We start from the raw sequence: 27,480 nt of genomic DNA, 5'->3' as shown, positions 1-27,480 counted from the left end.
CATCTTAATGCTGTGGTTAGAAACTATTCTGGAGAGCACTTGGGATCATGGAATCAACAGAGTTGGGAAAGACCTCAAAGATCATCAAGTCCAACCTGTCACCCAACACCTCATGACTACTAGACCATGGCACCAAGTGCCACATCCAATCCCCTCTTGAACACCTCCAGGGATGGTGACTCCATCACCTCCCTGGGCAGCACATCCCAATGGCCAATCTCTCTTTCTATGAAGAATTTCCTCCTAACATCCACCATAAACCTCCTCTGGCACAGCTTGAGACTGTGTCCTCTTGTTCTGGTGCTGCTTGCCTGGGAGAAGAGACCAACCCCCTCCTGGCTACAACCTTGATTCAGGTAGTTGTAGAGAGCAAGGAGGTCTCCCCTGAGCCTCCTCTTCTCCAGGCTAAACACCCCCAGCTCCCTCAGCCTCTCCTCACAGGGCTGTGCTCCAGACCTCTCCTCAGCCTCATTGCCCTTCTCTGGGCACATTCCAGTGTCTCAATGTCCTTCTTAAATTGAGCGGACACAGAACTCAAGGAGTGGCCTAACCAGTGCTGAGCACAGGGCACAATGAGTTCCCTGCTCCTCCTGGCCTCATTATTCTTGATGCAGGTCAGGATGCCATTGGCCTTCTTGGCCACCTAGGCACGCTGCTGGCTTGTCTTCAGCCAGCTGTAAATCAGTACCCCCAGGTCCCTCTCTGTTTGACAGCTCTCCAGCCACTCCAACCCCAGCCTGTAGCACTGCATGGGGTTGTAGTGGCCAAAGTGCAGCTGTTTAAGGGATGCGTTGCTCTCAGTCCATCTAAACTTGCAGAGAGTGTTCAGGGTGGTGTGAGGATTTCACAGGATGGAAGGGACCTCTGGACATCATCCACTCTAACCCTCCTGCTTGAGCAGCTTGCCCAGGACCATAGAATTGACAGAGTTGGAAGGGACCTCAAGGATCATCTAGTTCCAACCCCCCTGCCATGAGCAGGGACACCTCACCCTAGAGCAGGTTGCTCACAGCCACATCCAGCCTGGCTGCAAAAACCTCCATGGGTAAGGCTTCCACCACCTCCCTGGGCAACCTGTGCCAGTGTCAGGTCACAATGACCAGGTGGGTTTGGAAGTTCTGCAGAGGAGAAGACTCCACAACCTCTCTGGGCAGCTTGCTCCAGGCCTCCAGCAGCCTCACAGCGCAGAAGTTGGAGAGGGGGTGCAAAGGGGTGGTTTTTTTTTTTTCCAGATTGCTAATAGACTTCATTTTGAATAGAAGAGAAAGAAAAATCTGGAACAGTGCAAACCCAGAGTGGCAGAGGTCCAAAAGAGCAGAGCTTTTATTTCCATGACTCACTGGACAATTAGAAATTCAATCATTCCTTGGGCTGATGGCAGGTGCTGAAAATTCCAAGCACATAATGTAGTCCAAAAGTGTGCTGGGGGGGGAGGGGGGGGGGGGGGAAGAAGAGGAGCTTCAGCCTCTGTTAATTAGCTCTGTGCATTTGTGAGCCTCTCTAACCTGGCTCCTCCTGCTTCTCCAAGGCAGCAGGACAGCTTTGGCTTTGCAAAAGAAAACTCCTCTGACCTTGAGAAGCTGGCGGTGCAGGCGTTGTGTGCTCCCTGTCACTCCAGCCAGTGGCCCCTCCAAGAGCTTCTCACAGCCCTGATCTGCTGCTGCTGCCGTGGCTAAGGCTGCTGTGGCACTGCCCAGGGTTTGGCAGTGCGCACTGGGGTGGCTAACACCTCCCCTGGGAGGCTTTGGGGTGTTTCTCTGGTTTTCCTGATTGCTGTTGACTGTTGCCTGCTGAGCATCCTTCTCATTTCATCTGAGATTCAGCAGCAGCAGCCAGGCCATTTGCATTCAAAGACCAGGCAGCTGCTTCAGTCCAACTGTGTTTATCTGTAATTAAATATTCTATTATCAATTAACCATTAATGCTTCCTATTGCTGCTTTCAAACCTGTTGGAGCCTGCTGGTGGAAAGCCAGGAGCGAGCTGCAGGCGAGCAGGATGGGTTCCATTCAATGCCTACCTCTAGCCAGGCTCTTTCTTACCCATCACAACGTTTCTGCCCTCCTCCCATCCAGTCTGGTGCTGAGCACTGTGCATTTTGATGGGAAGGAAACCTTCACCCTGCAACTGTCCATCTGCAGATGCAGTGGTGACAAGTGGGGAGGATGGATTTGAAGCCCAGGACACTCATTTTCAGGCTGTGCAAGGTGGTTGACTTGCTGGCAGAATCCTCTGGTGGAGGAGAAGCTCCAGCTCTGGGATTAAAGCCCATTCCCACCTTCAGCACTGGAGAAGGGGTGGTTGGGCTTCCTCTCCATGAGACCCTCCACATGGGTAGGTTTCCAACTGCTGTGAACCTACAGGTTCAATCTTCCTTTCTCCACTGCATAGAGATTTCCCTCTTTGGGGTATATGAAAGGGTTTGGAGCTCAGAGCAGGTAAGGAGCCTGCAGTTTTACTTCCCCAAGCAATGAAGCTAACCAAAAGTGTGACCTCTATTTACCTGAACTCATTCTGCTCTATTCACTGGCATCAATTTTGAATCCCACCTCCACACCCCATGCTTCCCCATGTTGCATGCTGCCTTGCCATGTGCTTGTCCCAGCGATTTGGGGTGGATTTCTGACACTTGGCCAAGGTGCTCTGCTGCTGGCATGCTTTGATTTAGCCTGGGGCTGTGGAAAAGGAAGCAGCTTCCTTCTTGACATCATTGGTCATGTGTCTTAGCTGTTCCTTCAGTGCAAAAAGCTGAGCTGGGTGCTGACGACCAGCAGGACCTGGGATCTAAACTAGCTCCAGTCATAGCCTGATCATAGAATCAATAGGGTTGGAAAAGACCTCAAAGGTCATCAAGTCCAACCTGTCACCCAACACCTCATGACTACTAAACCATGGCACCAAGTGCCACATCCAATCCCCTCTTGAACACCTCCAGGGATGGTGACTCCATCACCTCCCTGGGCAGCACATTCCAATGGCTAACAACTCTCTCTGGGAAGAACTTTCTCCTCAGGATGTTAACAAAGAGCTGCTTAACTTCAGAAATTAAAGGGATAGGAAGGGGGGGGGGGGGGGGGGGGGAAAGGGTAAAAAATGGAGTTTGTGAGCTTAGAGCCCTGGAGAATAGAGACTTGATGTGTGCTGAGGGTTTGAGCAGTGGTGTGTGTGGAATGAGGACCTGATAGTGACTTCTTGGCTGATTTAGTCCTCTCAAAAAGCTGTCAGTGCCTGACACATGGTGCTGATGAAAGTGTCCATGCAGGAAATTCAGGCAATCATTTTCCTTCACCCTAAATCTTCTGCATTCCTTCAGAGCAGTGCAAAAGCCCTGTGGTTAAGATTGATTCTTCCCCCCTGCTCCTGCTCCTGCCCTCAGCAATTCTTTATGCCGCTGCAAAGGTAGCAAGAAGCGCAATCCATTCAGCTCATCTAATTGATCTTCCCAGTGTTGCCCCGCTCCTCCTTGCCTCACGTAGGTGGGATCTGTGGAAGTCAATAGAGGACAAATCAGGTGCCTAAACCAAAGTGTGTGTGTGTGGAAGTAGATTACTGAATCCACTCCTCCAAAGGAGATGCAGATTGAAAAATAATGAAACAGGGGTGGGCAGGAGAGTGAAATTCTGCCTCATTCAGGCAGCTTGACTTTATTGTTCTCTCCCTTTTTTTATATCAGGCAATTGAATTACTCAGCTCCACAGTTATGAAAGTGAAATCTGGCACTGCATACCTGAAGATTATTTATGAGAAGTTTGACTATTGATTCAGAATGAATAATGAAATAGCCTTTGATGGAAGGGGGGAGGAAAGATTGAGTTCAAGCACGTTGTCATAACAACCAACGGCAGGAACTTGCTCAGGATTAGTTTTAGGCATCCCCACGTTTGATCATGGCCCCAAATATGTTTGTTTGAACTTAGTTATTTGGGAAGGGGGGAGAGGGGGGGGGAAAGCAAGAGAGAAAGAAAGATGGAAAGAGAAAGAGAAAGAAAGAATGAAAGAGAGAAAGAGAGAGGAAGGAAAAAAGAGAAAGAGAAAGGAAGAAGGAAAGAGAGGAAGAAAGGAAGAAAGAGAGAAAAAAGGAAGAAAGAGAGAAAAAAAAGGAAGAAAGGGAAAAAAAAGGAAGAAAGAGAGAAAAAAAGGAAGAAAGAGAAAGGAAGAATGAAAGAGAAGGGAAGAAAAAGAAGGAAAGAGAAAGAGAAAGAGAGAAAGAAAGGAAGAGAAAGAGAGAGAGAGAAAGAAAGAAGAAAGAAAGAAAAAGAAAAAGAAAGAAAGGAAGGGAGAAAGAAAGGGAGAGAGAAAGGGAGAGAGAAAGGGAGAGAGAAAGGGAGAGAGAGAGAAAGGGAAAAGGAGAAAGAAAGAGAGAGAAGGAGAAAGAAAGGAAGAGAGAGAAAGAAAGAAGGAAGGAAAGAGAGAAAGAGAAAGGGAGAAAGAAAGGAAGAGAGAGAGAGAAAGAAAGAAGGAAAGAGAGAAAGAGAAATTGAAAGGAAGAAAGAGAAAGGGAGAAAGAAAGAAAGAGAGGAAGAAAGAAAGGAAGACAGAAAAGGTTTCAGCTGAAATTGGTTCATCTGCCTTTGAGCTATCCAAAGAGGATGGCAGGAGGAGCTGTGGAATCCATTGAACACCTTGTGTGTCAAAGACACAAGGAGAGGGATAATGATCAATAAAGGAATGCTAAGGAGCAGCAACCTTCAAGAATTCCCTGCAGAATGGTTTTCAGCCATGCTTCAGCATCCTGCAGGATCCAGCCATGGAGGGTTTAGTCTGTACTGTAGGTGGCAGAGATGCATTAGTTATGCAGAGTTATCATCTCTGCTCCCATTAATGAGTGGAGCCAGGGGTGCATTCCAGTTCAGCCACCATTAGTAAATACACTGCCAAGTCCCACCCTGGCTCCTGCTGTTTGCTCAGGAAAAGGTAAGTTCAGCTTTGGGGCTGCTAACTGAGTGAAAGGCTTCTAAAGTGTTTTCTGGGCTAGTAGTTCTGCTGGTGGAAATGTGTGGGGAGATGTGTGCCCCTCTGCTCTGGTGAGCACTCACCTGCAGTGCTCTGTTCAGCTATGGGGCCCCCAGCATAAGAGGGACATGGACCTGATGGAGTGGGTCCAGAGGAAGCCAGAGAGATGATCAGGGAGTGGGAGAACCTCTGCTGTGAGGACAGACTAGGAGAGCTGGTGGTGTTCAGCCTGGAGAAGAGAGGGCTCCAGGGAGACCTTAAACCAGAAAATCTGGGCAGGAACTGTTTAGAAGGGCTTGGGGTGACAGGACGAGAGGCAATGGTTTAAAACTGGAGCAGGGGAAATTTAGGTTGGACACCAGAAGGAAGTTCTGCACAGTGAGAGTGGTGAAATGCTGGACCAGGTTTGCCAGGGGATGTGGTTGAGGCCCTGTCCCTGGAGACATTCAAGATCAGACTTGATGTGGCTGTGATCAGCCTGCTCTAGTTGGAGATGTCCCTGCTGCCTGCAGGGGGGTTGGACAAGAGGACCTTTGAGGGCCCCTTCCAACCTGATGCAACCTGTGATCCTTTTGACTAGAAAAGATTGGCAGGGTCCACTTACCTTCATCTAAAAGAGCAGAGAGAGTGGAATGCTCGTTGCTGCTAAACAAGTCTAGGGTTAAAAACGACCAAATGAGCTTTCATTAGCAATGAGAGGGTTCCATGCTAGCTCTGGCCATGGTACTGATGTTCTCCTTGCCATGGTTAGTGTCATAGAGTCATAGAATTGTTAGGGTTGGAAGAGACCTCAAGGCTCAGCCAGTTCCAACCAGGGACACCTCACACCACAGCAGGTTGCTCACAGCCACATCCAGCCTGGCTGCAAACACCTCCAGGCAGGAGGCTTCCACCACCTCCCTGGGCAACCTGTGCCAGGCTCTCACCACCCTCATGGGGAGAAACTTCTTCCTAACATCCAATCTCAATCTACCCATTTCTAGTTTTGTTCCATTCCCCCCAGTCCTATCACCCCCTGACACCCTCAAAAGTCCCTCCCCAGCTTTCTTGTAGCCTCCTGCAGATCCTGGAAGGCCACAATTTGGTGTGCCTGGAGCCTTCTCTTCTCCAGACTGCACAACCCCAACTCCCTCAGTCTGTCCTCACAGCAGAGCAGCTCCAGCCCTCTGCTCATCCTCATAGCCCTTCTCTGGACACCTTCCAGCACCTCCAGATCCTTCCTGTAACAGAGGCTCCAGACCTGGACCCAGAGCTCCAGCTGTGGTCTCAGCAGAGCGGAGCAGAGGGGCAGAATCCCTCCCTGGCCCTGCTGGCTGTGCTTGGTGGTTAGTGTCACCATATGGTTGATGTCACCATTCTGCAGCTCAATTCAGGAGTACCCTGGCAGGTAAACGTAGTCCCAGACTGAGACCTGGCCTGTGAGAACCCAGCCAGGAGTGGTGATCTGGAGTTTATTTAATACAGCAAACAGCACAAAACTTCTTAAACCAGGAGGGGATGGGGAGGGAAGTCCAGAGAGGTAGGAAAGGAAGAGTTGCTGAAGGACTGCTAATGGGCTGTGGAGCTTTCTATCTGATGTTTGATGGCTGTAATCTCCTCCAGGTTGGGACAGATCATAAATCACTGCTGCTTGCTGGCTATTTCCAGTAAAAGAAAATCATTCTTGCAGTCCTTTGTCTTCCTCAGTTACAATGAACATGCCTCTCTCTTCAGCTGTTTTGTTGGTGGGGTTAACCAAATATGAAGACAGGGACTGAATAAGCTTGAGGGTCCAGCTCAGCTTGCCTTCCTGAGGTGTAGTGTGTCTCCTGAGATGATTTGGATGTCACTTCTAGGTGACACCAGTAAGACACTAGAAGTGACAAAGCTGTGTGGCTTTGTTACTCTGGGGAAATGTGGTTCTGAGATGTTAGTCTGGAGAGGAGGGAGAAATTCCTTCCAGTGAGGATGGGGAGAGACTGGAGCAGGTTGCCCAGGGAGGCTGTGGATGTCTCCTCCTTGGAGGTGTTGAAGGCCAGGCTGGATGAGTCCTTGAGCAACATGGGCTGGTGGGAGGTGTCCCTGCCTGTGGCAGGGGGTTGGAACTGGAAGATCTTCAAGGTCCCTGCCAGCCCAAACCATTCTATGCATCTATGAACCTATGTTCTATACCTTCCACTCATTCTTCATGGAAGAGGAGAAGACTGGAGCATTTAGGCTGTCCAGCTGGACCCATCTGTGCCTGGGGTCACCTATCTCAGCCTTCTTCTCCTTTACCTTAGAAGGAAGGAGTGGAAATCCCTGTACCTCCAACTGTGTCACCATCACCTGGGAAGAAAAGCAAAGGAACTGGACATGAGGAACAAGCTCTTTATTATGAGGGTGGTGGAACACTGCAACAGGTTGCACAGGGAGGTGGTGGAGGCCCCATCTCCTGAGACGTTCCAAGTCAGGCTCAGTGGGGCTCTAAGCAACATGATCTAGTTGGGGATGTCCCTGCTGACTGCAGAGGGTGGAACTAGGTGACCTTTAAAGGTCCCTTCCAACCCAATGCATTCTATGCTGCTATGAATGGATGTGTAAAGACAGCCATGGGGTGTGCAAGGTTCTGTCTTTGAGCTTGTGACACTCCTTCAGGATTGCCTGCCCTCATGGAGGAGAAGGACTACCTGTAAGGACAGCTTTTTCTGGGGTATCATTGCCAGTCCTACTAAGCTTTGGCTGTTCCTGGTTGCTCTCTTGCAGGTTCACTGGGATGAATTTGCCTGCCCCAGTTATCAGCAGTAAAAATTGGCTGCGGCTTCACTTCACGTCAGATGGCAACCACAGGCAGAAGGGCTTCAGTGCCCAGTATCAAGGTAAGTTCTTACTGCCTGCTCCTACTCCTCACTGTGTCTCTTTGGCCAAACTTTCCCTACAGCTTACTACAAGAAAACCCTGGAGGTGTCCAAGGCCAGGTTGGGTGAGACCTTGAGCAACCTGGGCTGGTGGGAGGTGTCCCTGCCCATGGCAGGGGGGTTGGAACTGGATGATCTTTAAGGTCCCTTCCAACCCAAACCCCTCTGTGAATCTATGTTCTGTATCTTCTACTCTTCATGGAAGAGGAGAAGACTAGAGCATTTAGGCTGACCAGCTGGGACCCCTCTGTGCCTGGGGTCACCCATCTCAGCCTCCTTCTCCTTTACCTTAGAAGGAAGGACCGTGAGCAACCTGGGCTGGTGGGAGGTGCCCCTGCCCATGGCAGGGAGGTTGGAACTGGATGATCTTTAAGGTCCCTTCCAACCCAAACCCTTCTGTGAATTTATGAACCTATGTTCTATACCTTCTACTCTTCATGGAAAAGGAGAAGACTAGAGCATTTAGGCTGACCAGATGGACTCATCTGTGCCTGGGGTCACCCATCTCAGCCTCCTTCTCCTTTACCTTAGAAGGAAGGACCTTGAGCAACCTGGGCTGGTGGGAGGTGTCCCTGCCCATGGCAGGGAGGTTGGAACCTCATGATTTCTGAGGTCCCTTCCAACCCAACCCAGTCTGTGATTAAAAAGCAGCACAGCCCTGGGCTAGCAGGGACAAAACCCAAGGGGGAAGGAGTTTCCTTTGCTACAATCTGCAGGCTTGCCCTGTTTGTTCCCTGTTCACTTCGGCCTCAACGTGGGCTTCGCTTTGTGAATCACCACTGGTATTTCACTTTCCTTGCTTTCCTCTAGCATGTAAATGACTTTAAATGATAAGAAAAGGGGGAGGGGGGGGGAGAAGACAGAGCCTTTGTTGTTTTTTTCCCCCCAGTGTAACACAAATGAGTTGCATGGCAGCTGATAGCTTTGGATATGCCATTTTCCTCTGCTGTCATGATTGCTGCTTTCTATTAAAACACCTGTCTGAATCATCCCTTTCTCTTAAATAGAAAAGTAAAGATTCATGTTATAATTTCCTCTGATTAGATGAATGTCAGGGGGGTTCTAATCTAGCACACTCCTTGGAAGCTGTTGTGTTGGATATAATGAACTGAGCTCCGGTGGTGTGGAGTGTCTCCAAGAGCAGCTGAAGGAGGTGTTCGTGAAAGGGCATTGAAGCAGGACCTCTGCCTTGGTGGCAGAGGGAATCTGACATGGGTTCCTCACGTGTTTCCTGGGGTTTGTGGAGTTTCTCAGCATCTTTCCACCCCTTGGGAAAGCTTTCAGTGCTTCTCAGGATCTCAGGTAGTGATAGGACTAGGGGGAATGGAATGAAGCTGGAGGTGGGGAGATTCAGGCTAGATGTGAGGAGGAGATTCTTCCCCATGAGAGTGGTGAAGCCCTGGAATGGGTTGTCCAGGGAGGTGGTTGGGGCCCCAGCCCTGGAGGTGTTTAAGCCCAGGCTGGATGAGGCTCTGGGCATCCTGATCTAGTGTAGGGTGTCCCTGCCCATGGCAGGGGGGTTGGAACTAGATGATCTTTGTGGTCCCTTCCAACCCTGAATGAAACTACGAAACTATGGAACTATAAAATAGGAAAGAAAAGGATAAACAAGAGCAGGAAAACCCAGGGACAAAGGCAAGATCTTTGCAGTCAGTGGAGCCTGTGTCCAAGAGCTGCCAAATCAGCTTCCCAACAACCAGTGCAAGCCTCTTCCAAAGAACATGATCTTCTCTGGACATAAATATTTTAATGTGGATAAATAAATAAATGCCTACAAGGGAGGATGTGTGATGCCAGATAAAGCACAGCAAGCAGAATGTGTTACACAGCAGGCAAGATGTCAGCAGACCCCAGGACTCAGGGTCACAGATCACATCAGGTTGGAAGGGACCCTCCAAGGGCATCTTGGCCAGCCCCCCTGCAGGCAGCAGGGACACCTCCAGCTAGAGCAGGCTGCCCAGGGCCACAGCAAGTCTGATCTTGCATGTGCCCAGGGTCAGGGCCTCAACCACAACCCTGGGCAGCCGCTTCCAGTATTTCACCACTCTCACTGTGCAGAACTTCCTCCTGATGTCCAGCCTAAATCTCCCCTGCTCCAGTTTCAAACCACTGCCTCTCAGCCTATCACCCCAAGCCCTTCTGAAGAGTCCCTGCCCAGCCTTCCTGGAGCTCCCTTTCAGCTACTAAGATTGGGATGACTCCAACTTGTCTGTTCCCTGGAGATGGGCATTCATCACTTACTAGCATGCTGTGCCCTCTCAGACAGTCGCTGGCTTTGCTGATAATCTAGAAGAAAGTCATTTCCCTTCCATGCTGTTCAAAACTGATGCTTAATTCTAGCAGAACACTTTCTGTCTGCTCCATTTCAGCTCCTTCTAATCCATGGCCTAGTTTGGGAATCTCTTTATGAATCTGAAAGCAAGGTTAGATACCATCAGCCTGTTTACAGGTTTCCTTTATGTTGAATCCAGCAAATTCATTCCCTTCCAGGGGGACTCAAAGTGTTTTTCAGTTTCCTCTTCCCTTTTGTGTCAGATGAATCTTGCATTCTTGCAGGCACTTTTCTCCCCCACCCCCCAAGCTCTGTGAAAGCAAATAAAAGGGGCTGCAGAGAAATCAGTGCATGGATCCTTTTTGTCCTCCTCCCACTCCTCCTGCTTTGGAGGTGTCCCTGCTGTCTGCAGGGGGGTTGGACATGATGCCCTTCGAAGGTCCTATCCAACCTAATGCATTCTGAATCCCCTCTCATCCCCAACTCAGCACAGGGATGAGGTGCTGTAAAAGAGGGAATGAAGAAGGTGCTGCACTGAAAATGCTGCTAAAGAGCTGGAAGTTATGCTCTGGCTGGTGCAACCCACCTCTCCACACAGTTTACTGCAGAGTGGTCAGGGACTGGCACAGGCTGCCCAGGGAGGTGCTGGGGTCCCCATCCACTGGAGGTGTTCAAGAAACCTGTGGCCATGGCACTTGGGGCTGTGGTTTAGTGGCCATGGTGGGGTTGGCTTGGTGGTTGGACTTGGATAACCTTAAGAGACCTTTTCCCACTGTAATGATTCTCTGATTCTATCATAGCAGTCCCCATCCTCTGATTCTTTTAAAAGCATTCCCCCAGCAAGCATTGCAGAGGTTCATAGAGTCAATAAGGTTGGAAAAGACCTCAGAGATAGAATAGAGTAGGATAGGGTAGGATAGGATAGGATAGGGTAGGATAGGATAGGGTAGGGTAGGGTAGGATAGGATAGGATTGGGTAGGATAGAATAGGATAGGATAGGATAGGATAGGATAGGATAGGATAGAATAGAATAGAATAGAATAGAATAGAATAGAATAGAATAGAATAGAATAGAATAGAATAGAATAGAATAGAATAGAATAGAATAGAATAGAATAGAATAGATCAGATCACCAGGTCCAACCTATTACCTAATACCTAACACCTTCTGAATTAAACCCTGGCTCCAAGGGCCACATCCAAGCTTTGTTTGAGCACCTCCAGTGATGGTGACTCCACCACCTCCCTGGGCAGCACATTCCAATGGTCAGTCTCTCTCCCTGTGAAGAACTTTCTTCTGACCTCCAGCCTAAACCTCCCCTGGCACAGCCTGAGACTGTGTCCTCTTGTTCTGGTGCTGCTTGCCTGGGAGAAGAGCCCAACCCCCACCTGGCTCCAACCTCCCTTCAGGTAGCTGCAGACAGCAAGAAGGTCTCCCCTGAGCCTCTTCTTCTCCAGGCTTCACACCCCCAGCTCCCTCCATGGCTGAGAGCTTCCTTCCATTCTTCCTTTGCTCATTTCTTCCTTTCTTTCTTTCTTTCTGAGCTGCCATTTTCCAAATTAAAAATAAATAAATGCCTCCTTAAATTCTCATTTAGAGCAACATGAGCTGGATTAAAAGGAACACCTCCAACTGCCTTGCTTTGCTTTGTAATGTCATCTCTCAAATCTGACAGGACCCGGAGTCTTCCATTAGATCTCTCTGCTCCGTGTGAAGAGCAAAAGCCCTTCAGAAAACAGAGGAATTTCTGCTCATCCAATTATCCTGACACAGTCCCTTTGTTGCTCTGCTCTACAGGCAGCCTTACAAACAAAACAGATTTCATTCCACCAGATTTTCGAGGGCAAGGAGTAGGAGGATTGTTATTTAGTTATTATCTTTCCTTTCCTTCTCTCTCTCTCTCCCCTCCCCCCCTCGTGTGTGTGTGTGTAAAAAGAGTAAGTGATATCATATTCTGACTTGTTCTAATCTAAATTGAGTCATTTATAAAGCTTGACTTTCATCAGGATGTCTCCATGTCACAAACAAAATGAAGGATTAAGAGGGGAGTGAGCAGTCATCTCTCTTTATCAATTATTGCTGAAAGAGACATGATGCAATTAGGGCAGGAGGCACTTGCTGCCTAATGCAGTTTGGGCTCTGCCGTTTAGGATTGGTCCTCAGTAATGAATGTCTGGGTCCTGCTGCTTGTTTTCATTACTGGTGGGTGGTTTGGAGCCAGGCTTGCCATTAGTCACCAGTTTGGAGTGGGGCTGTGTGCTGGGAGGCAAGAAGGAGAAGCTCTGCGCTTTGGAGCGAGGGTTTTTCAGCCGCTGCGGTTGTCTGCACCGCCTGGGTGCGGTGAAGCTGTGGCCTCTCCAGACCCAGAGCTTTCTGGTGGGCATTGGGATGCTCAGCAGCCCTGTGAAATCAGTGCAAGCTGCTGGAGGTGGTGGGCCCTGAGGAGTGCTGGCCCTCCCAGGGGTGCAGCAGCCCATCATAGAGCTACAGAATCTCAGAATCATTTTAGTTGGAAAAGACCTCTGGGATCCTCCAGCCCAACCATGAACCCAACGCCGCCGTGGCCACTGAACCAGGCCCCAGGTGCCATTTCCACAGGCTTCTGGAACACCTCCAGGAGTGGGGACTCCACCACCTCCCTGGAGAGCCTCTTCCAGTGCCTGACCACTCTTGCAGCAAAGAAACTTTTCCTGATCTCCAACCTAGCCCTCCCCTGGTGCCATTTCCTCTCCTTCTATCACCTGAGATTAGGGAGCAGAGCCCAACCCCCACCTGGCTCCAGCCTCCTCTCAGGGAGCTGTAGAGAGCCAGAAGGTCTCCCCTCAGCCTCCTTTCCTCCAGGTTGAACAGCCCCAGCTCCCTCAGCTGATCCTCACCAGCCCTGCTCTCCAGACACTTCCCCAGCTTCATTGCCCTTCTCTGGATCTGCTCCAGCCCCTCAGTGTCCTTCTTGGAGTGAGGATGCATCGATGGTCTCAGCACCACCACCCCATGTGCAGGGCAGTGGTGGTGGTGGTGGCTGGGAAGCTTTGCTTGCCCTTTCAGGCTGCAGGCTTCCTTCATGCTGCAGGGACCAGCAGCCCTCTGCTTTTCTCTGTGTGTGACTAGGAGAAAAAAATTCCCTGGTAATTGTGTAAAGGAACTCAGAGGGAAGTGGTGGAGGATATAAAAATGGAAATGATTCTTTATAAAGCTGCTCTCTCAGAGCTAGTGCCCAAAGCACTTTACAGAGCAGTGAATTAGATCCTGCACAGTCATGAGCTGTTGTACACCCTGCAGCAGCTCAGGCTTAGTCTTAGGTACTTGGGCTTGACTCTGGTTTATGGACTGGGAGGGAATTTTGGCTGAGGCTCCGAGGTTATCCCTGGCCTTGCTTGGAAAGTGCCAGAGAATCATTAACTGCAGCGTGAGGGAGGGGGAGCAGAACAGGACCTTCCCTGTGCAGTGTCCTGGTGAAGGTCTGAGTGCTGCACTGCAGCCTCAGCAGGAGCCTGGGGAGCCTCTTGGGGCTGCCTGGGGATGGAAACCACCCTTGGCAGCACCACCAGGATCTGACCAAGATCAGCACAGGGTGGTTGTTGCTGTGGGATTGGAGCAGCATCCTCAGAGACAGGGAGTTGGGCTTCCTCTGGCAGAGGGATTTGGGCTTCCCCAGGCAGAGGGAATTCCTTCTCCCCTCTGGAAGGACTCAGTGTTCTTAGAGGTCTTTTCCAGCCCAAATAGTTTTATTCTTCTATGTTAAAACCCTCGAGGTCAGGCTCCAAAGATCCCAGAGGTATCCCACCATGACCTGGAGGCTGTTTGGGGGCGTTCTGAGACCTGCTGCTTCTCTCCCTGTGCTTTCCCAGCTGGCTTCAAGTGAGCAAAACCACACAAGTGTGTGCTAGGTTCCCTTGGCAGGTGGCACAGCATTAATTATTTTTCCCCTCTGAAAATAAACCAATAAATAAGGGGCAACCTCCTCCCCACCCCCCAAGCAGATTAATGACCCCAGTGCTAGTAAAAGAGACATGAACACCACCAGCTCTTCTTCATGAGCAGTGTTTCAAGCTAAGGCAGAGCTGGGTTTGAAGTGCTTTACTTAAAGGGAAAGCCAATAAAATCACAACAACAACCAACCAACCAACCCAACCCCAAACAGCTGTAACCAAAGGCTGAACAAAAAGCCCCAAGCTAGCAGCCAGCTCAGAAAACCTCCTACCTTGGGGAAGCTTCAAGGAACCACATTTGACATCTCCCTGTCTGAAGCTCCTGCAAGCAGATGTTCTAAACAGATTCATTTGTTTTGTAATCATTTTTCCCCCCCTTCCTGAGCCCTCCCCACCACCCCCCCCAAAAAAAAACACCTTGGGGAAAGAAAGAAAGAAAGAAAGAAAGAAAGAAAGAAAGAAAGAAAGAAAGAAAGAAAGAAAGAAAGAAAGAAAGAAAGAAAGAAAGAAAGAAAGAAAAGAGCCCTGTTAGTTCTATCAGTAATTTCTCTTGACAACTTTGTCTTAGAAATGTGCTAATTTAAGGATGAAAGCATGACAAGATAAAGACCCAGAAAAGAAGAGCAGTTTGCAGTGGAAGATGGATTGGTTTGCTTCCCAGATAAGGGCCTGGCTCAGCAGGAAAAGAAAAAGGGATGCTGTGAAGTGATTTGGCCATTCTGCTTTCTGCTGAGGAGTTCTCCCTTAACCACACGAGCTTCAAAGGTGCCAGGAGAAAAACCACCAAGCTGCTGGCTGGTAGTCAGAATTGCCCACGGGTGTGCTGCAGGAAGCTGCTCTCTGGGTCTTCCTCTGCTGCTGTCATAGAATCCCAGAATGGCTCAGGGTTGAGTGGACCTCAGAGATCATCTGCTGCAACCTCCCTGCCATGAGCAGGGACACCTCTCAGCTAGACTCAGCTGCTCAAGGCATCATCCGACCTGGTCCTGAGCACCCCCAGGAAGGAGGCAGCCACAAACCTCCCTGGGCAGCCTGTGCCAGAGGCTCACCACCCTCCTATTGAGGCTGAAGGAGCTGGGGTTGCTTAGCCTGGAGAAGAGGAGGCTCAGGGGAGACCTTCTTGCTCTCTACAACTACCTGAAGGGAGGTTGGAGCCAGCTGGGAGTTGGTCTCTTCTCCCAGGCAACCAGCACCAGAACAAGAGGACACAGTCTCAAGCTGTGCCAGAGCAGGTTTAGGCTGGAGGTGAGGAGAAAGTTCTTCATAGAGAGAGTTGTTAGCCATTGGAATGTGCTGCCCAGGGAGGTGGTGGAGTCCCCACTGGAGGTGTTCAAGAGGGGATTGGATGTGACACTTGGTGCCATGGAGTAGTAGTCAGGAGATGTTGGGTGATAGGTTGGACTTGCTGATCTTTGAGGTCTTATTGATGCTATGATTCTATAATGAAGAACTTCCTCAGCTCCAGTCTCACCCTGCTCTGCCTCAGCTTCAAACCATTCCCCCTTGGCCTGTCTCTAGACACCCTCAGGGAAATTCCCTCTGCAGCCTTCCTGTAGCCACCATCCCTGGAGGTGTTCAAAGCCTGAGGAGCTGTGGCACTTTGGGACGTGGTTCAGTGGGCATGGTGGTATTGGACTGGCTGATCTCAGAGGTCCTTTCCATCCAACCTTTATGGCTCTGTGGGTGCTGTCCAGGTGTAGCTCTGCTTTCTCTTTAAATAATCCTTGATGCTTAACTAAGCCTTTCCTTTGTCTTTGCTTCCTTCTCCATCTTCTCTCTGCAGTCAAAAAGCAAATGGAGATGAAGTCCCGCGGGGTGAAGCTGATGCCCAGCAAGGACAACAACCAGAAGACATCAGTGTGTAAGTGTTGTGGCTGCTCCTTAATGCTGTCTCTTGAATGATGGTCTCCTTGAGCATTTCATTTGGACTTTGCCAGTGATCTCTAAAACTCTCTGAAGTGTTACTGCTTCCCTTCTCTTCCCTCTGCATTACTGCATCACTTCCAGTGCTCTGTTCACAAGCATTTACTAACTGGTTGAGGTGGGCATGGAGGGGCCAGGTGTGTGTGCATTTAATATGTACTGTGTGTGCTTCCTGCTCAGGGAGAGACTGGGATCCCTGCCTTCTGTCACCTTTTAGCATGGAAAAGGTCAAGCTGCAAACAGTTTTATGCTGGATTAATGCTACTGCTGTAAAGTGAAGAGTAGGGATGAGGATGAGGAGGACCACCACCCAGAAAAGACTTAGCAGAACCTCCACAGAGGCCACCCCAGCCTCTGCCTTGTTCTCTTTGCATTTTGTTTCACTTTCCCTGCAGGATAAAAAACCATCCCAAGAGGTGGTACCTCTGGGGTTTATGCTCTGCCTGTTGCTCACTGCCTGGCCCCTGCTGTGCTTTCCTCTTGCAGGAGGTGAATCCGTTAGGGTTTGTGCATTCTTTGCATTAGGTTCTTCTCAGATCAGAAGCAAGGCTCTCAGTTTCTTTCTACAGCCTCTTAAGGCTCTAAGCTGAAACAGGAGGGACCTGCATTAACTCCAGTGTGGTTTAGATCAATTCTAAAGGAGCAGGATGCAGCTGGGTGGGGTTTTTTTGGTGGGGTTTCTTTTGAGCCAGATGTTAGAGGAGAAGATGGAATTGCTCCTTTTATAGCCCAGTGCACTTTCACCCACCAAAGTAGCACCTTTTGGGCATTGTCACTCCTTGGAATTTGGGATTCAAAATCCAGTTAAGGGGTGGGGGAGGAAAACCAACCCCCAAACCACCAACCCCTGGATGAAGTGGATTTAAGACATCACTTAATGCATCACTTAATACACACTTGCTGTCTGCCTGAAATGAAAATGGCTCCATTCCAGCCCTAGGGCTTCTGAGCTCCAGCTTTCCAAGAGCATGACCCAATAAGGTACCTAAAGAGCAGGAGGTCAACTGCCTCAGATTTCCAGAGCAGCAAACACTGAGCTGTGTTGAGAGGAAATTCATTCAGCACGAAGAAAGGACCCAGTGTGGGGGAGGTTCCTGCTCATATGATGTGTGCTTGCCAGGAAGAGTTGTAATCAACATTTCAGTTCACTTGAGTGGGGATGGAATGCTGTTGGAGAACACCAGCAGGTGTGGTTGTGGGCACTGGAGAGAAAAGGATGTGCTGGGAGTGGGAGTTGGGAGCTGCGGTGCTGGGGAGTGTGGGGGAGGGAGGCTTTGCCCTGTGAATGATGTGGTCCTGGTTTGGAGCTGGTAATTGAGCTGAGTATTCTGGCATTGAGAACACACAGAGTTCACATTTCTGCTTCCTGGGAGTGCTGAGCTGCTTCCCTGCAGCAGTTTCAGCCATTTCTAATGACCTTTTCCCCAGGAGCTCTGGGAAAAGGCACTGGAGGGGCAGGACCTGAGCTCTCCTTTCCAGCCTACCCTGCTCTGTCCTGATCGTGCTCCACTTCTGAGGATAAAAACTTAGGGAGTTCTTGTTGCCTCTGCCCAGTTTATCCTCACCCAAGAGAGAACAGGCTCCAGCCTTCAAACTGTCAATTCAGCATCTTGTGTAGTGCTAATCTTGTCACACTTGATAAGGCAAACCAGAGCAAGGGAAGGCAGCTTAGCCTGGGAGCTATTAAGCTCTCACAATGGAGATGGTGACAGTGCTGTGGCCCAAATTCTGTTGCCAGCATGGTGCTTGCCACCCACCCTTGTGCCTCCAGCTCCTTCCACGTGCACTGCTCTCAGCAAGGTCTGGATTGCAAACCCAGATTAACCTCTATCTTGCCCAGCCTTCTGCTGCCACACTTCAGCTGCAGTCCATTTCCAACTTCAGAAATGCTGATTCCTGAGCAGATGTCTCCAGGAGAATGGTTCCTTGTCAGAGCCATGGAGCCTGGGATGTCAGCTTCTTTTGTTCTTTCTCTCTCTCCTTGCCTTTTATATTTATTATTTGCATGGCTAGCCATGCCCCTTCTTCCCCCCAGCTTCCATGAGCTCATGAGGCTGCATAGGCATCAGAGATAATTACACAGGTGGGACAGGCTGATTAAAGACCTGGGAGGTTCGCTGCTGTTGCTCTTGTATCATATGGCTCAGCTCACAGAAAGTGAGTGAGCAGTTCCTGTGGCTCTCAGCTCCCAGCTACAGCTGGGGCATAGCTTTGGTTCCAAAGGCTTCCTTGCCAGCAATGTTCTCTCCTGCTCTTTGCCCCTCTGCCCTTGGAGACTATCTATGACCACATCAGGCAGCTTGCAGCTGCCAGCTCCGTGCCCTGCAGCTCCTGCAGAGGTTCTCTGGTGTGCTGGATGGACGCTGGGTAGCTGCCAGATCTTACCTGGGCAGATTAAAGCCTTGGGTCTTTCATCTGCCTGCTTGGAGGCAAAGTGTAGTCACATGGCAGCTGCTGGTACTATTCCTGAAGAGGAATTCATATGAAACCATGGAATGTGGGGAGGGGGGAAGGTGCTGATCATGCTTGGTTGCAGTCAAGTGTGTTTACTGAAAGGGAAATGAAGTGCCTGGTAGTGTTCACCACCCCTAAAACCATTTGGATGTCTTGCCTGAGCCGGTTTTACAGGCAAAATAATCCAGCTCTGCAGAATAAGATATAAAAGGCAGGTTTGTATTTGAGATCTTGGGGTTTCTGCAGTACATAAATGTGCCTAGCCCAGGTCTGGGGCTTGGCTTTTAGCAAACAGCACCAAAGTTGCCTTGGTGACCTTTGCCATGAGCCCTGCCTGCAAGCGCACCGCTGGCTGCTGCTGGAGGGGGTGGTGTGAAGCGCTGCAGGTTCTGTGTGCCTGCAGTGTTTGTCCAAATCTCTTTGGAATGTACAAATGCAAAGTCATTCTGGAGGCATTGGCCACTCCCAGGCTTCAGCCTAGTGTGTGGAAGCTTCTAGATGTCGAGCACTGCAGCAGGCTCGCTTTCTGCACCAGGTGCTGAGGGATGAGTGCTGGTGTGTGGGGCTGTGCTGTGCTGCAGCAGCACAAAGGGAGTGGTGAGCAGGGCAGGAGCCAGCCCTGGATTTCTAGCTCCTGGCAGGAGAGCTCTGGAAGAAGCAGGGTTTGTTCTGGGTGGGATGTGCTGCTAAGAATCTGGAAGCCTGTAGATGTTTCTGACCTCCTGTGCTTCTGAACTATGCTGAGGTAGCAACAAGTTGTGAGACATGGGTTCAGAATTCCCCAGCTGGAAGCGGTCTGCTCCAGTGCTAGGGCCTCTCAGCCTGAGACTGAACCCTTTCCACACCTGCAGGGAGCTGGATGCACATGGTTAAGCTCAGCATCCTGGGGGTCTGGAGATGCTTTTGGCTGCTGGGTGCTGAAGGACCTTCCTGGATCAGCAAGGCAGTGAGCAGCTGGTTGGGGTGAGCACACTGTCAGCAGCTCAGCCCTCCTGCTTTAGCACCTGGCTTTGTAACCCAATACCTCGACTGGGTGGTTGCAGGGAGTACCTTCAAGGCTCAGTGTGCTCATCAAGTTTGACCTTCCCCAAGCAACTAATGCCTGCAGCAATTCTTCCCTCCCCCACCCCATGCCGGGGGGGGAAAGAAACCCCTCACTGCCTTTCTCGGGCTGGGAAGTGTTGAGTCTGTGTAAAACCTTTCTGGCTGCTGCTTTGTTTTGCAGTTCCTGTTTGACACTCCTAAATTCCATGCAAAAACTCATCCCTGGGGAACCTCTCAGTGAACTTCCTTTATTAAGAGGAGGAGAGGCAGGAGGAGAGGCAGAGAGCTAAAGAGGGTTCCCAGTTCTTCCAAGAGATAGAGTAAACTACTGTGGCCAAGCAAGTGACTGTAAGGGGCTGCAGGAAGGAAGCTGGAAGGAAGCAAGAGGAGGAGAAAGGGCTGCAGAACTAGTTGCATGGTTTGGTGGGAGAGTCTCCTTGAGCCTTTAGAGAAGTGGAGCAGCTCATCACAGTTTTGACCACCTATTGTTCTCCTAGTGACCTTGACAAAGTCATTTTGGAGCACTGCAGCCCAGGCATAGATCAGTCAAGCCCTCAGGAAGATGAACACAGCGCTGACAGCAAGTCCTCAGCATAACAAATATGGTTCACAGCCTCTGCTTTAGTTGTGTTCTTGTGTGTGTGTGAGAAGATAGAACAAAAGTTCCTCTAAGTGACCAGCTAATCCATCTTCTCCTTTTTTCCTTTGCTCTCTTTTACAAGTGAGGTTTCCCAGCTCTCATGGTATGGAGATACTTTCCCTTCCCCCCCCCCCCCCCCCCCCTCCTTGCTCTGTTTCTATCTTCTCTGTGCCCTGGTTTATCTGCACATGTTGTGTAGGTATGAACAAAGTGGTAGCTAAGAAGAGAAGTGGTGGGTTTAGCCTTCAGCAGTGTGATTGATACCTGACCCCCTGCCTTCTGCTGCTTGGGGGTGTTGCTGCTCAGCCCTAACCTCGCTTCCTCCTGAAGCTTTTCAGGTGGAGGCTTCAAGGGTCACTGTCAGCTGGCATGGGACAACATGCATGGGTGTGCTGTCAGGAACGTGGGCATAAAGGATGCTCTCTGGGTAGCCCCGTGACCACGGGAGACAGAACTTGGTGTGGGCAGGCAGTGCTCTGCAAGGAAGAGCACACACAAGTGCTTGGGTGCAGATGCCTCTGTAGAAGCTGGCTTTGTGCATGAGGACATTACAGATCTGTCTCCTTCAGCGTGGTTTGACTCTGGAGAAGGTGCAGAGGATGAGGAATCTTAGCACTTTCCCTCCAGTTCCACATGGACTTGTGACATGCAACCCTCTCCCAAATGTCAGTTTGGCTTTGGAGCTGTCTCCATGTGCAGCCAGCACGCTGGTGTAGGTAGGCAGTGATGTGAGAAACCCTAAAGAAGGTGCTGCCACCTCTGTGCTCTCATCCCTCAGCAGCACTGTCAGCATTCCAAGCACTGACAGAGGGCCTCTGGCAAGCTGGGGATTTGATTTCCTGAAGGACCACCAAGTTGTTTTGGGGCAGACCTGCTGCAGATACCCCCTCCTGGAGAAGGGTTTGGTCATGGCTGCTTCAGTTACTGGGGCACTGCTGCTGGAAGCATCAGTCACATCCCTGCCCTAGGCAGGGGCTGCCATCCTCCTGGCACTGGTGTACACCCAGCATCATCACAACCTGTGAAGGGTGGCAGCAAAGCTTTGTAGCTACAAAGTGCAGCTATCAAAAGACATCCTGTGCTCCTGTCATGCTTCTGTCTCTTGCTGGTGTCTCCATCCATGAGCTTAACGTGAGGCCATGAATATGCAAAAGGAATAAAACAGTCCCCCAGGAGCCTGCTTTGCTCTAAGGCTGTATCTTGATTACTCTTGTGCCCTCCAGCACACGGAGGAGGCTGTGGAGCACCAAAGCTTCCTGCTGAAACACCAAGCCCTGCCCAGTGATGGGATGGTCCCAGCCTTCCAGGTGCTGCAGGCAGCACTGCAGGGGCTCAGATCCAGCATGCTGGGCAGAAAGTGAGGCCAGGAGAGACTAAGGCTCTCTCAGAATTGATGGGCATGAGATGTGAGATGAGACAATAGTGCCTAGAGCCAAGGAGGAGGTCAGAAGCTGCAATGTTTTCAACAGAGCTGGCCAGCAGTTGGGTGTGGATGCTCAGATGAGCAGCATGAGCAGAAGATTGATCCTTCTGTCCCTCTAGAAGCTGTGTTCCACCTTCCAGCTGTGGTGCCTGCCCATGAAGGGGCTGATTACCCCACGAGCAGTCACCACATTTGCTGGTCCTGCCTTTTTGTGTGCTTGTGCTGTGCAGTCTCTTTGTGCTTCTCCTCCCATGACCTGCTCACGTCTCCACACCTTCCACCACGCCAGGGAGCCTGCTTACTTCACCACACCATCATCCAGCTGGCAGTGGGCTTGGGCAGCCCTGCTGACACGGTGTGCCCTGAAGTGTAATTGAGATTGGTCCTTTCATCTAGTGAGAGACAGAGGTGGGATGGAAACATTCTGGCTTCAGCTCTGTGCTTCACTGCTCCAGCATCACTGCCAGGACAGCATCACTCTTTTCTTTGTGGCCTTCCCTTAGTGGCACAAGAGAAAATGAGTCACAAACTTCTGCAGCTCCCTGACAAAGCCACCCCATTCCCCCACCCCCCACCCCCCCCCCCACCTTTCTGTGCATTTTGGTAGCTGCTGGCAGCCACAGAAAGGTTGGGGTTGGAAGGGACCTCTGGAGATCACCCAGTCTGACCCCCCTGCTGAAAGAGGTTTGTCTGCAGCAGGCTGCCCGGGGCTGCAATGCCCAGGTGGGTTTGGGAAGTCTCCAGAGAAGGAGACTCCACAGCCTCTCTGCTTTGAACCTTTGAACTCACTCTAGTGGCAGACCTCACTTTCTCAGCCTGGCGGCAGGGCCCCCCGGTGACACCCACCTCAGGCTGCTGCTCAAGGGCTCCGTTTGCACCACTCAGCAGGCTGGAGTGGGAGGGTGGCGATGGGCAGGCAGAGAGCGGCGCCTGGGGGTGTTTGTTCAGTGCTGATCACCACTTCGCAGGTCTCATGTTTTGCTGGCAGCTCCACAAAGGTTGCTCCATGACACGTTGTCATGTTCAGACTAAATGACTTGCTTTGAAAATCCCAGCCTTGCATTGCCCTCTCCTTTCTCCCTCTTGCCCTGTGCTGGTCCCATCCACCTGCCTTTTCATCAGGCTCTTTTCTTCCCCTGGTACCACCTGGCTGGGGCTGGAGGGTGGTTGGTTGGCACCTCCTGCCATCACAGGTGGCCATTTCAATCACAGGCTTTAGAAGTGGGCTGCTTAATTGCTGTCGTTTTGCAGAATGGAGGTGGTGGTGGTGGGGTGGTGGGGTTGAAATATAAACCAAACCCAAACCAACACTTTCCAGAGGTACTTCTGTGGAGGAAGGGAGGGGAAACTGCCTCCCTAGCTGACATTTCCTGGGTGGATAAACTGAGCTGAAATGGTTCCAGCTGCATTTGGTTCCAAAGCCTTTTTCTTTCAGTGGGGGAGGTGTTTGTGGTGGTTTTGGTTTCCTTTCTAAAGCAAATGGAAGACGTCCAGGGGGTTTGAGCTCCCAGTTGCCATTTTTTCTCTCCACATCCACCGAGGCAGCTGCTGAAAGAATGTTGCCTTTGCTGTTCTGTCTCTGTATATGTGCTGTTTTTTTGCCTTGTAGTAACTCAGGTTGGTGTGTCCCAGGGACATAATATGTGTCCAGACCCTGGGATTCCAGAGAGAGGCAAAAGGATAGGCAACGACTTTAGGTAAGAACCTTTTCTCTCTGACCTTTCTGCATGTTGCAAAGCTCCTGCCTGCCCCCACGGGCTCTGCTCCTTGGCCCTGTCTGCTCTGGTTCCAGAGCTCATCTGCACATCTTTAAGTGTGCTCTCTCCCCAAAGCTTGCTGAGACACTGGTGGACAAAGGAGAGGATGTGTGCAAATGTGCACTGCTGTGTGTGTGCAAATGTGCACTGCTGTGTGTGTGTGTGCAAATGTGCACTGCTCTGTGTGTGTGTGTGCAAATGTGCACTGCTGTGTGTGTGTGTGTGCAAATGTGCACTGCTGTGTGTGTGTGTGCAAATGTGCACTGCTGTGTGTGTGTGTGTGTGTGCAAATGTGCACTGCTGTGTGTGTGTGTGCAAATGTGCACTGCTGTGTGTGTGTGCAAATGTGCACTGCTGTGTGTGTGTGCAAATGTGCACTGCTGTGTGTATGTGTGCAAATGTGCACTGCTGTGTGTGTGTGTGTGTGCAAATGTGCACTGCTGTGTGTGTGCAAATGTGCACTGCTCTGTGTGTGACTGAGCCCATGGCCCAGATCAGAAGTTCATGGGATGGTTTGGGTTGGAAAGGATCTTTAAGATCACCTAGTTGCAACCTCCTGCCATGGGCAGGGACACCTCCCACCAGCCCAGGTTGCTCAAGGCCTCATCCAGCCTGGCCTTGAGCATATCCAGGGAGGGAGCATCCACAGCCTCCCTGGGCAACCTGTGCCAGTGTCTCCCCACCCTCACTGGAAAGAGTTTCTTTCTAATCTCCAGGGTAAATCTCCTCTCTTCCAGCTTCAATCCATTCCCCCTCCTCCTGTCACTCCCAGCCCTTGTCACAAGTCCCTCCCCAGCTCTTCTGGAGCCCCTTCAGGAACCGGAAGGCTGCTCTAATGTCTCCCTGGAGCCTTCTCCTCCTCAGGCTGAACAACCCCAACTCCCTCAGCCTGTCCCCATAGAGAAGGTTCTCCAGCTCCCTGATCATCTTCATGGCCTCCTCTGGACCCTCTCCAGCATTTCCTTCTTGTGCTGGGGTTGTCAGAACTGGCCACAGTGCTGCAGATGAGGTCTGTCAGGAGCCAACTAGAGATGGAGAATCACCTTCCTCATCCTGCTGATCACACTGCAGCCCAGGATGAGGATCTCCCATGCTCTGTCTCCCAGAGTATTTCTCTTTCCCCACCATTCAGCCAGTTCTGTTAATCAATGTTTGCTGGCATTCCTTCAGTTAAGTGCAGCAACTTTTGCCTTAAACAGCAAAAAATACACCCCAAAAAACCCCACCAAAACAAAACTCCCTTCTCAAATTAGCTTAAATCACAGCATGGCCCTGCCCCTGGTGAATTTGAGATGAGTTCCCCAAGTGCTGTCACAGCTCCTTGTCAATAAGTGTGTGTGATGCTGGGTAATTGTTTTCTGATAGAGTTCCAAACAGTGCTGCTGCTCCCTGGGAGTGGGAAGCACTCGTCCAAAGCATGCAGGAATGGAGCAGCCTGCTGCTAGCCATGGGTAATCGATAGCTCATCTTCCCTGGCTGGCCATGGCTGCTCTGCTCCCTACAAGTCTCTTTCAATTTAACCTCAGTCCATCAAGCTTTCCTGAAATCCAGAGAATGGGGGGCAAGGGTGAGGAGGGAGGAGAGGGAATGCCCAAGCCCCTAAAAGCCATAGGATAAATCCTCAGCTGCTGTAAGCCAGCCTTGTGCTGATCCAGAGAATCAGCACGGAATGGGTTGGGTTGGAAGGGAACTTAAAGGTCATCTAGTTCCAAACCCTGCCATGGGATCTCCCACTAGACCAGGTTTCTTGAGGCCCCATCCAAGCTGGCTTCAAGGTCCCATCCAAGCTGGCCTTAAGGTCCCATCCAAGCTGGCTTCAAGGTCCCATCCAAGCTGGCCTTAAGGTCCCATCCAACTTGGCCTTAAGGTCCCATCCAAGCTGGCTTCAAGGTCCCATCCAACTTGGCCTTAAGATCCCATCCAAGCTGGCCTTAAGGTCCCATCCAAGCTGGCTTCAAGGTCCCATCCAAACTGGCTTCCAGGTCCCATCCAAGCTGGCCTTAAGGTCCCATCCAAGCTGGCCTTGAACACCTCCAGGGAGAGGGCAATGAACCAGGCAACACTGACTTAAACCAGCAAAGCATCTGAGTCCACACAGAACCACAGCCTGGTCTGGGTTGGAAGGGACCTTAAATGTCATCTGGTCCAACCCCTCAGCCCCCTGCCATGAGCAGAGATGTCTTCAACTCAATCACATTGCTCAAAGCATTGACCAGCCTGGCCTTGAACACTTCCAGTGGTAGGAAGCTTCCCTGGGCAGCCTGTGCCAGTGTCTGCCCACTTTGTGTCCACTCAATAGCTACCTGCTGCCAGTTTGAACCCATCACCCCTTGTCCTGTCACCACAGGCCCTGCTAGAAAGCCTCTCTCCACCTTCCTTATTGTCCCCTTTAAGCATTGAAAGGCCACGAGAAGGTCTCCCCAGAGCTTCTTCTTCTCCAGGCCAAGTGATAGAAGAAAGAGGAAATCTTGCAGTAGTTCAGCAGCAGATAAAGAATTTGTGTTTTCTTTATCAGAATGCTGAAGGTGTCCTCCCTTGGGGCTGAGGCTCCCACACTGACCACTCAAGCTGCATTGAAAGACTTAAATCTGCTCCTGGACTTGTCACCACCTCAGGCAAATGGTGCCCAGCACCAGCAAACAGCCCAAGCAGAACACTGCCCCTCATTCATCTCTGCTGTTACCTGCAGGGCCAGGCAGCTCTCCCTGCTCCCACCTGGGAAGGTCACTGGGGTGGTAAAAAGTGACAAGGCTGTGGCTGCAGAAGTGTCTCAGCTGCTAATGTTCCCCCTTTGTTCTGTCTGCTAGGTTAGGCTCCAGCATCCAGTTCACCTGCAACGAGGGCTATGACTTACAAGGGTCCAAAAGCATCACCTGTAAGAGAGTGAGCGACATCATTGTTGCCTGGAGTGACCACAGGCCAGTGTGCAGAGGTGAGAGACACATCCAACCTCCTGACTCATGCAGGCTGCTCTCAGAACCCATCTCCTTGATGTCCCCTTCCTGCATCACCCATCCTGCCCTCAGCTTTCTCACCATTGAGCCATAGAATCAACCAGGTTGGAAAAGACCTCAGAGATCACTGAGTCCAACCTCTCACCCAACACCTCCTAAACCATGGCTCCAAGTGCCACATCCAAGCCTTTTTTGAACACCTCCAGGGATGGGGACTCCACCACCTCCCTGGGCAGCACATTCCAGTGGCAAATTACTCTTTCTGGGAAGAACTTTCTCCTCACCTCCAGCCTAAACTTCCCCTGGCACAGCTTGAGACTGTGTCCTCTTGTTCTGGTGATGCTTGCCTGGGAGAAGAGACCAACCCCCTCCTGGCTACAACCACCTTTCAGGTAGCTGTAGAAGGCAATGAGGTCTCCCCTGAGCCTCCTCTTCTCCAGGCTAAGCAACCCCAGCTCCCTCAGCCTCTCCTCGCAGGGCTGTGCTCAAGGCCTCTCCCCAGCCTCGTTGCCCTTCTCTGGACACCTTCAAGTGTCTCGATGTCCTTCCTAAACTGAGGAGCCCAGAACTGGACACAGGACTCAAGGTGTGACCTAACCAATGCAGAGTACAGTGGCACAATGACTTCAAGAGGGGATTGGATGTGGCCCTTGGTGCCATGGTCTAGTCATAGGGTCTGTGTTGATAGGTTGGACTCGATGATCCTCGAGGTCTCTCCCAACTTTGGCTGTACTGTGGTACTGTGGTACTGTGATACTGTGACTTCCCTGCTCCTGCTGGCCACACTGTTCCTAATGCAGGCCAGAATTCCTCATCCCAATCCTCTCCCCTGGCTCAGCCTTCAGCCACCACTGAATGGAGATTTCCTCCAGCAGAAGCCCCACAAATGCTCATTTTGCCCTTGGCCATTTTGATTTCATTCCCTCTCTGTCTCCCTCTCTCTCTCTCTCTCTCCAAAGCCTCATCTCTAATTGTGATATTTGTAATGCTAATAATGAACAACTTGTAATATTTTTAATTCAATCCCCTCTAAAGCTCTTAAAGTCATCAATTGCTCTTTCTGCTTTCTTTTTCCACTTCTTTCTCTCTCTCTCTTTTTTTTTTGTGTGCCTTTAATTTCATGGGCAGCTGTTTTGTTTTTTTCTGTTGGTTATTTTCCCTCCCCCCCTCCCCTCCCCATCTAATTCTTGAAACAAGCCTGGAATAAATTGAATCAGTGTAAGAGGATATTTGGCATAAATATGTGACACTATAA

The 27,480-nt window shown here is 50.7% G+C and overlaps 1 protein-coding gene across 1 annotated transcript in view; it reads left to right on the top strand.

The window, feature by feature from the left end:
* CSMD2 (CUB and Sushi multiple domains 2) overlaps positions 1-27,480 on the top strand; it is a 376,465-nt gene that overhangs the window by 176,148 nt on the left and 172,837 nt on the right. Inside the window, exons 6-9 of the mRNA XM_068159296.1 lie at positions 7,676-7,788; positions 15,814-15,891; positions 23,124-23,211; positions 26,079-26,203. Of these exons, the coding sequence (XP_068015397.1) occupies positions 7,676-7,788; positions 15,814-15,891; positions 23,124-23,211; positions 26,079-26,203 (404 nt within the window). The remainder of the gene's footprint in view (positions 1-7,675; positions 7,789-15,813; positions 15,892-23,123; positions 23,212-26,078; positions 26,204-27,480) is intronic.

This window comes from Melanerpes formicivorus, unplaced genomic scaffold (assembly GCF_026170545.1).
Source record: "Melanerpes formicivorus ecotype bairdi unplaced genomic scaffold, bMelFor1.0.p_v2 SCAF_45, whole genome shotgun sequence".
Lineage (NCBI taxonomy): Eukaryota > Metazoa > Chordata > Aves > Piciformes > Picidae > Melanerpes > Melanerpes formicivorus.
The sequence above is the reverse complement of the archived record's forward strand: the minus strand, read 5'-3'. Positions and strand labels throughout refer to the sequence as shown.